This window comes from Lygodium microphyllum, chromosome 24 (genome assembly GCF_053477565.2).
Source record: "Lygodium microphyllum isolate KBCC chromosome 24, Lygodium_microphyllum_v1.1.10, whole genome shotgun sequence".
Lineage (NCBI taxonomy): Eukaryota > Viridiplantae > Streptophyta > Polypodiopsida > Schizaeales > Lygodiaceae > Lygodium > Lygodium microphyllum.
In genome coordinates, this window is record NC_141158.1 from 10,077,596 (window position 1) to 10,087,614 (window position 10,019).

At 42.4% G+C, this 10,019-nt stretch overlaps 1 protein-coding gene across 1 annotated transcript; it reads right to left on the reverse strand.

Annotated features, from left to right (window-relative positions):
- Positions 1-9,077: 9,077 nt before the first annotated feature.
- Positions 9,078-9,770, reverse strand: LOC148014834 (pentatricopeptide repeat-containing protein At4g18520, chloroplastic-like). The gene has a single exon (XM_087666079.1). The coding sequence runs from the start codon at positions 9,768-9,770 to the stop codon at positions 9,078-9,080; it is 693 nt and encodes a 230-aa protein (XP_087522205.1).
- Between the last annotated feature and the right edge of the window lie 249 nt (positions 9,771-10,019).

Here is a 10,019-nt window from a genome sequence, read left to right on the forward strand (position 1 = left end):
AGCACATGTAGGAGTCCCCAGTCGAAACGCAAGAATCGATAATACCCCTCCTGTGAATGTTCAGGTTGTTGCATTTTTGAATATATGGTTCGTGTGTTAAAAGATGCACTTATGCAATAATGTCCTAGTTGCATCTCGCATGTAGGTTAAATATATATTACGATGTTCTTGCGCATTGGAAGGTTTGCATTGGGGAATTTACATTTTAAAGAATGAATTATGTTGTATACAATGTATTTGTGCAAAAAAAAAAACCCTTGTGATGACCGTAAATAGGTTAATCCATAGAAGGATGTTTAATTAAAGAATAGATAGTTGCTATGGAGAGGAATAAAAGAGTTATATTTTATTTAGAATTCCCATAAGCAACTGCATTCTTATTCGCATGACTTGCATGGGAAAAGAAAAGATTATGTTTTTATATCATTGTAAATTTACATAGCATAACTTGCATGCATAAGCAACTTGCATGCATAAGTAAAGGTATGAAAAGAAAAAATGTTATATTTTATTTGATGGAAAGCATATAGGATGCAATATGCATGACATGATAGTTACATTCAATATGAAAGATATGTTAAGTTAAAATGTTGCTTAGTATTGCACTTGCAGAGTTAATCCAATGTTATTGTACTTAGATCGTTCTATGTTGCGAGTAAGAGAGGGTACTAGGCCTTAGGACGCGAATACTAGTAATATTGAAAAACAAAGGATATTAAGCGACCAAGCGAGTTGCTTGCAAACTGTCATTACAACCTTAGACTATGGAACAAGGACATTTCCCTAGTCCAAGATAAATCGATAGGTTAAACTCTAGGTTGGATGATCGATCAAGGCCTATGCCTTGGATATTTGGAGAGGATAATTTCAGACAATCATCGGATTTTCTGATTAGGCAATCTTACTAGGGATAAGTGGTCCATAAGGGAAAAGGACGTGATCTTAGGGTTCTCATCTTAAAGATCTAAGGATCAAACGTTAAAATCTCACAAGAAATCCTAGAGCCAAATCAATCTTCAGCCTAGTGGGACTAGGGTTGTGGATTGGGGTCCATGGAACTCCCAAATCCTACACCTTGATCAAAGGTATTCTTAGTCAAAGAATGCCCTATGACAGGATATGTAATTCCTCAAGATAGGTACTGCTACCTATCTCGTGCAACAAGTCTGCAAGGTCATATGCTATTGCAACTAAATCATAAGATGCTACTACTACATCTTAGGCCAAGGAAGGCGAGATCTAATTACAAGTTAGATTCGTTAAGAGTCAAGTAGTCGCCCTACTACAACTCTCTCTTGGGGATCGATTTGTCAAACTTAGGAAAATTGTGAATTGCCAAGAAGCAAGTTGACCAACCAAGGACGATGGGGTTGTCCAAGTTCTATTTGACTATAGTACAAGGAGACCTAAGGTAATGATAATTGGGGTCGGTAGGGTATAAACCCTAACCCAAAGAAAAAGGGTAAATAAGCAACCTAGCTTGCCAAGCCCTTGGAATCTCGCCAAGTCACGAACGATCCATGATCGAATGCTGGGAGTATTCGGGAAGAAGGAATCACACCTTAGCAGTTGGTCGTACGAACGACCACAAAAATGATCTTGATTGTACACTTAGGTACATTGTTTGAACTTCTTTGCTCAAGGAACTAATTCAAGGCCAAACACTTAATGCTTCAGGTTAATAGCCTGGAGGGAGAGGCAGGTTTAGTTACCTCCGACTGCCTGCCTGGCCCTATCCAAGGGGGTTGTTAGCCGTGCCAAGTACATGGATCGAACCCACTGCGAGATGTTTTCTCTCCGTGGATGCTGCTTAGAGTGGGAGGACACTTGGGTGCTAGGGGAGGCTCTGGTTGTAAATTCCTTGCCTCCGGATCCCGCAGAAGAGGCCAATGTGACTCGAGATGGGATCTTGAGGCCCGTGTACTAGTCTACGGGCGAAACTTGGAGCAATAATCCTGATGATTGCTAGGATAACCTTCGGGAAAGATGCTGAATGTATTCCAAGTCCATGATAAATAAAGATCAAATATTTGAAAAATGAACTTGCTTGACATTGTTGTTTTATGTTAGTGCCTAAGTTACGTGAAGGAACCTGTGTTTAAATTGATTAATTAATGAAGCTGCCTTTGCATGTCAAACATAATGTGGTAGGTAATTAGATAACCAAGCAACCCGACGAAAGTGCGGTGGACGTGACTTGGGTCCATCCTACGGAAGGGTGGTCCCGGTTAGCTAGGAACTTTTCTTAAAAGTCGTGATAATGAAACTGGGAAGACCTAGAGTCAGTAGAGTTAGAATCCTGATTTATGATGTTTTAGGGGAGCGGAATGGGACTATGCCTTATGGGCAGAAAGGTTGAGCTTCACATCCCTCTCGTTTCCCATTCTCCATGAATGAAGTGCAGCATGAGTCGGCTTCGACTCTATCATTCCTACGCAAAGTGGTTCGTCTGGAGCTCGACGCTAGCTACTTCCTAGAGACTTGGCTGATAGGGAAAAAACCCTAACTTTAGGTCGGTCCTAAGTGGGAACAGCCGGATACTTCTGCTTTGGGGCAAACTCGGGAAGACCTAGATCGCAAACCCTGTGACATTCCTTGCGAGTGCCAGGTGGCGCTTTCTAGACTCTCTTCTCGATGGGCTGCTAAGACGTGTCCCACAAGTGGACAAATGGACACGTTACAGTTGATATCAGAGCGAACCAATGAGATCTAAAGATTATAAGGGAACTTAAAGGGAATAAGGGGATAAACAGGGGAGGGTGAGTAGAATAGAGCAATGTTTTCTATTGAAAACATTTCTTTACTCACTTATGGATACTGGGTTGCAGAGTCACGAAGCGTGGAGCAAGTTCTTGGTGTTCCAGGTCATGTTCATGACTGTAATGCATGCTTTGAATTATCATCAGAGGCTTGGCATAATGAATATTCTGGACCGCATCTATAATCCTTTGCCTCTGTATGAGGAGCGGAGATGGACGGGAGACTGAGGAATATACCATGTAGTAGCCCACCGACTTGCGTACCTTTAGACCAACTTGAAGAGAATCAAGTGGATGGAGGATTTAAAGATCGTGAAGCTGTTGAAGCTCACGTAAATGCAACTTTGCATGTTAGCAGTCAGCAAGTCAAGCAGAACAAGTATGTCTATGAAGGAGTGAGCCAGGTGATCTCTTCTGACAGAATCAAAGTGTTAGGGCACTATGAGAAGAACGGGTATCAAAGGAAGGGATATCCCAAGCTTCCTATGACTTACCATTTCTTGAAAATCCATGACCCCACTCCGTATTATTATTTCATCCCTGTAGCCAATTGTAACACAATCCTATTTTTCCCAAAGTGATATATCAATTAGCTTGTCCTACTTATCCAAAATAAATGTACTCAAAGGGTTATGCCTTCATGAATAAATAAGACTTTTTACAATTTTCTATCTTGATCATAAATGTTAACTAAGATGTTAAGTGATTAAATCACTTAGCTAAAAAACTATACTAGTCATATTAACGTAATATGAGAACGTATGATAAGATGTTAACGTAAAGAATCTTATTGTTCAAACGCAACCCCATGCGTACCTTTCCAAATTGACTCTTGCACTAAGTCCAGCCGCGGCTCAAGAGAAGAAATTCCTTCTCAAACAAATTAAGCCACCCGAGTTTGATAGCAAGGGAAGGACTGTTCAAGCCAACGCCGAGATCTGGATTAAGTCCATGGAGGACTATTTTGAGGTAGCAGGAACTGCACCTGCTAACCAAGCCATGCTCGCCAAACTTAAGCTAACAGGCAAAGCGAGACTTTGGTGGAAACAGTGGTGTAGAGACCAAGCGATCTCGGAGGGGACAGTCACTTGGGATAAGCTTAAGGAAGCTGTGTGAGGGAGATATGCGTATGGTGCAGATGAAGGCTCAAGAATTCCCATCTTGATTTTCTCATTCAATAAATCAATCAGCTTTGGCAGGTGTGCTTTAGGCACTGGAATAGGTCAGAGATTCCATGGAATATGAGGAATAGTAAAAATCACCATAGGAGCAACAATATCAGGATTCACACATCCAATCTCATGTGGGAAAAAAGCAAATCCCCTTCCATGTCGCTCAAGCATCTCCTGAAAGCATTGCTTCTCTGTGGGTAGCAAGAAATCGCCATTTCCAATTTTCAATTCAGCAAGAGTCTCTGTTGAAAATTTATGGCCAATATGCTCCGGATTCCTCAAAATTGGCTGTTTGGCAGCCCTCTCTATTTGCTGATCACTGTTAGGTGAAAGCGGTACAGCTACCGGCTTCACCTTCTTATCCACAGTTTTGTATTTCGTGTCAACCCTGGCTTCATTATGCTCTTCTACATTACTCAAATCTTGCTGTAAATCAGCAATTCTGCACTCCAATGGCTGAATATCCTCAGCTCTCTGCTCTATGGACTGCATAGGAACAGCCCTAAACTCTGAATGCTGAAATATTTCAGCAGTAAACTCTGTTGGCAGAAAGTTTTCAGCCCTCTCTGTCTTTGTAAGCTGATCATAATCAGCTGGAAACTCTGTTTGCTGAATTTCTTCAACACTCAATACTTTTTGCTGAATCATCTCAGCCTCTGACTCAATCTGTGACACAAAATCTGCAATTTCATGAAACATATCCAGGGATTGCACTAATACATTACTGTGACAACTCTGCATATCAGTTTTCAGCATATCTTCCATCTCTTCCATCGTATCTGCACAAATCATATTGTCATACATCCCATCTATGTGCTCATCATCCTCTAAAATTCCTGCATTTTTCAAATTTTTCTCCTTCTTGCATATGTACTGCCTGGCAGCTCTAGGCAACCTAGAAATCTTCTGATAGCTCATCGAACTGTTTGCTGAAATCCCAACAAAACCGGAGGAGAAAACACTGCTGGCCAGGAGGCGAGAACTCCAATCTCCTCTGCTCTGTACCACCGTCGTCTCGTGAAACGGCGGTACCTAATGAAAACCCGAATCCCTCACATTGGGCAAAGGTGCATCTCTGAGAGTATCCCTGTTTCTAGCATGGTTCACACACAGTCATAAACTGTACTGCTCTCATACCATCTTTACTGCGAATCCGTGCATAAGCAGATCCATCATCCATTACCTTTGTTTCCATGCACATCTCTGTGATGAATGGCTGTCCAAGAATTATGGGATAAGAGCATGAATCCTACACAAAGAAATGGAAATCCTCCTCTACATCTCCAATAGAAACCTTGACACTGGGACATGCAGCATACAAATCACCTGTAGTGTTATTGGCGGCTCTCATACGCCACCCATGCTCTACATCCATAGGCCATTTGTTACTCTCATAAACTCCATGAACTATGAGATTAATCTCTAAACCATGATCCACCAATGCAACATAAGGCACCTGTTTCTCTCCAATTTTTACCATCGTCTCTGTAGTTGCCCTAGCCCAATGACTCCACGAAAAGTGACTACGCGGTATCAAGACAGGCTCATCAGTTTCAGCATAATGCATAGGCTGAACCCTCTTCTCTACCTGTGGAAAAATAGAAGCATTCTCAACCATAACCTCATCCTCATCCTCATCCTCATCCAACTCCCCAATCAAAACTCCCTGTGTATCAGTGGTAGGCAATGCATGTCTTTTCCTCTTCAGGACCTCCTGAAACTGATCCTGAAACTCTCTTTTCGAGATGCCCAAAACCTCAGAAATAGTGAAAGTCACCTCACTGCTAAGTATCTCGTCATTAAATATTTTCTTCATGTCTGTAGATGTCTCAATATCGGACATCAATCTAAACCCTGGCTGCTTTCTCTCTCTAGGCTCTTGCCTCTTTTCTCTCTTTTGAGCATCTTCCATTTGTCGTTCTGGCCTTGGTCTCAAAGACGGTCCTGCAGTACGTGGAGTAACAAACTCACCCCCTCTAGTCTTTTTAGCTGCACTTGGATTTTCTTCATCCCTCTTACGCTTCTCCTCAACAAGTACATCTACTCCCTGAGACTTAGCCAAATAAGCATAAATAGAGTACCTATCAACAGGCGAATCCCAACTTGTCTCCGATCTGATGCAAGAGCCTGCACTAGTCAAAACAGTTTGCTGAATTTTTCCTTTGTTTGCATCCTCCATAGCATAAGTCCATAATGTTGACTGATTCTCTGATCCCTTCTCAATCTGGACTCCATATGCAGAAGCATCTCCTCTAGCTGTCACATAAGAAGTGCACGCAGCCATGTCATCCACTAACTTCTTCATTCCACCTTTTCCAAAGTTGGTAGCAAGCGGAGCTCCTGTTTCAGTCAACCAAATCTTATCATCCTGTCCCCAAAATAGCAAATTCTTCCTCCTTGCATCCTGAAAAGATTCACAATCCCTGCAATGCTGATGGTCCGTACTATTGCACCAAATACATCTCCGATCTCTCCTAGGTGCACTAGGAGCACTCCTAGGTACACCAGGAGCACTCCTAGGTGCACTAGGATCACTAGAAGAAATAGTAGGCGTAGTCGAAGCAAACTGCTCTTTCAATTTTCCCACCAACTCCGCTTTAACTGACTCCAGTGTCAAATCCATTATGCCTTTGATTATATCATCAAGAGAGGTAAGCACCGATGGAGCGGATGGTTTTGGAGCAGAAGGTGCTGGCATCAGTCGTGGGACAGGAGGAATAGGAGGAGTGGAAATAGTAGGCACTGGCATAGGCCAAGAAACTGGCCGAGGAGGAGAAGAAATAACAGGGATAGAAGCAGGCATAGGAGCAGAAGACGGTTTCGGTGTCATAGAACCATTCTGTAGGCGGGTCTTCTATATCCTCCTCTTGGTCAAAGTTGAGACTGCATCCTGGGCATCCTGCCAATCCATTTTAAGTCCCATAGGCTTCGTGCGATCCTCAAGAAGCTCTCCCAATTCTTCCTGAAGAGCAGGATTTGTAGCTTGCAAGAAAAGCTCAACTTTTTCAACATCCAATGCTCTTTGTTCAATGGCATCAAGCTGACTATACCTTTCTTCAAATTCCCGAATCAACTCCGAAGCAGCAGACCTTTGTTTGGCATGTAGACCCACTCTCGGAATGACTACCGTGTAGCCATCCCAAAGTCCTCAAGGAAATACTCTTCTTTCAGGGCCTTCTTAAAATCTTGCCAATGCGAATTTTGAATAAAAAGATCAGTCACTTTTGCCCTCAAGGCGGGTGTGACAAGACGAAGGAAGTACTTACTCATAAGTCCAGCTGGAACTCCAAAAAACCCCATCTTGGTCTCATATGTCTTCAAATATGCTGAAACATTACGGCCATCAAATAGCTTCTTCTCATTCTCAACTGCTTCAATCGCCTTAGTCGCACTGTTTGCATTCTCCTGCTCCGAATATAGTTGCCTTTGCTGAGACAACTGTTGTTGATGCAATTGTTGCTGCTGCTGCATATACAATTGTGTCTGCTGATTTTGAAGCTACATATACATGGACATATTCTGCAAAATCTGCTTTAGATCATCTGTTGAAGTACTTGACACAGCAGTCATTGATGGAGCTGAAGTAGAGGACGCAGCTGGAATTGTAGAAGAGGCTGAAATAGATGCTGAAGTATCTCCCATTCTGAAATTTCTGCGACGCTTTCACATCAGGTTCACCAAAGATGTCGAAGGGTTTGTGAAAGCAAAGTCGCGACCACAGAGGACTTTGAATAATTTCAGGATAAAAGGTCAATTTAGCAGATCAAATTCAATTTGAAAGCTCCATTTCTGTACCATCTCTAGTCTCTGAATCTGTAAATAACCAGGGTACATTCATGCACAACATCAGTAATATGAGGAGATTCTAATGCAGGTTTGTAAGCTTGCATCAATGTATTTCTGCCTTTCAAAACATCAACATGCTAAATTTCATCTTCAAAGGCAAACTGCATAATACAAAGAGAACCATGTCGGGCAAAATCAACATCTTCACAATCAAAAACCTATGATAAGGAGCTGTTCTGGATCAGGCTCTAAATAAAATCATGGTAATTGTGCTGAATCTGTAACAAGATGGATAAGCATTGGTAGGCAGTTTGCCAAAACAGCAACCATATATCCCGCTTGCACTGCTTTCATGGGAATCAAGTGGATGGAGATCTTTTTGTTTATGAATTCGAATAGCACTCAGGGCTTCAAATGGACAGAGGTCTTTTGGTTTATGAATTCGAACAGCAGCCCAGTATACAGTCCTGTTTTCCCAGGTCCAGAATACTGTCAAATTTCATTATCAATAATGCCCTTTATCCGACCGTGTCAGATCTAATTGGACCCCGCCAGGATTCAAAAACAGGAGCTCTCTGGATGTTCTGCTTTCTCTTCTCCAGGCCAAATTTACTGCACTCAGTCTTGCCAGCAAACAAAGATCTTCAGATTGATGCCAGCCTTACCAGACACTCTAATGCCTCTTTTGAAAGAGGAAGTTTTGTTGAAGAGTAGTAATTTAAAAAAAAAACAATTGCAACGTCACAGTGACCTTTCCAACAGGTCTCTTCGAAGAGGGAATCTGTTTCGCCCCACGATCTTCAGAGATTTTCTCTAAAGATAATCCATCAAGGTCTTACGATAAGCATTTTAATGCTAAATTGATTGCTTGCCCTTCCAATTTTCATCAGCGTCATCACCATCTTCACTGTTTTCTTCAGCGCCTCCATCATATCAATGTCGTGTTTCAATTTGAAGTAGCAAGGGCGTAGAAGACGTCTGCAATGCTCCCCGATCCTCTTCTATTCATACCTCTGAACACAGAGATCGCCTCCTCTTCCCCCAAACCAGACGACGATCACAATGTCCCCCAAAAATAGTGTTATTTTCCCCTATTTACAGCAGCTTTTTCTTTGCACATTGATCTCGGCACTCTTCTGTAGCCACATCCACCAATAATTTGATCCTACGGAGAGTGTCCTAATACTTGACCTTGAAGATAAGTGCCATGGATTGAGGTACTGAACAATTAAGCCTGTCGAGTGGAGCCTCACTGGGCCCAAATCACAAAAGCAGAATTGCTAACGACCCAAGAAGTAGAAAAAAAAATCTGTGTGTGTGTATCACGCATTCCTGTAAGCCGCGCACTCTCACCCCCAAATTAGTTTTTCTCCCCATTGACAACATCCTTCTTCGTTTTTTTTAGCGGCTCCTCTTTTGCCTTCACTAATAAAGCGGCCCCCCCAATTTGGCTTTTCTCTCCACCAGGAAAGCGGCCCCTTTCTCTATTGCCTGTGGTACCACATGCTTTCAAGCAAAGACCAAACATAACAGCATTTGCAGGCACTCCTTCAGCCTGCACTTGTGTGAGACAGTTCAGAGTTTCTTCAGCAAGCCCCTGCTCAATACATCCGGCAATTAATGCAGTCCATGAGACTACATTGCAAACTTGCAGCCCATCAAACACTTGGACTGCTTCTGCAAGAGAGTAGCATTTCCCATACATGTCCACCATTGTACTCCCCATGTATAGCTCTTTCTCAAGTCCTCTCCTAGTTATCTCAGAATGTATGCTATGCCGTGTTTCTAAATCTCCTTCTATGCCACAAGCTTTTAAGTAGAGAATGAATGTGCTGGTATCCACAAACACACCTTCCAGCTGTATCCGCTTGAAACAAATCAAGACTTTCTCACTAAGCCCGTGTTTAGCATGTGCTACAACCAAAGCCTTCCATGAAACTGTATCTCGGAGTGGCTGCTTATCAAACACCCTGTGAGCCTCTGCAAGGGAACCACATTTGCTATACATATTTATCAGAGAATTTCCCACAATCAATTCTCTTTCAAATCCCATTTTTGATATCTCACAATGTAAAGATTGGCCTGAGTGCAAGGCTCCTATGCTACCACAAGCTTTCAAGGTGCATAGAAAAGTAGCTCTAGTTGGAACCACACCCTCCTGTTGTCAAGATTGTGGGAGAGAAGGAAGGAGTCTCACTTGAAGCTTTCTTGCTTGCACAATGGGGGAATACACACAAGGGTGGAGGCTGAAAACAGTTTTCCTCTTCTTAGTTGTATAAGCCAAAAGAACTCAAGTACAAAG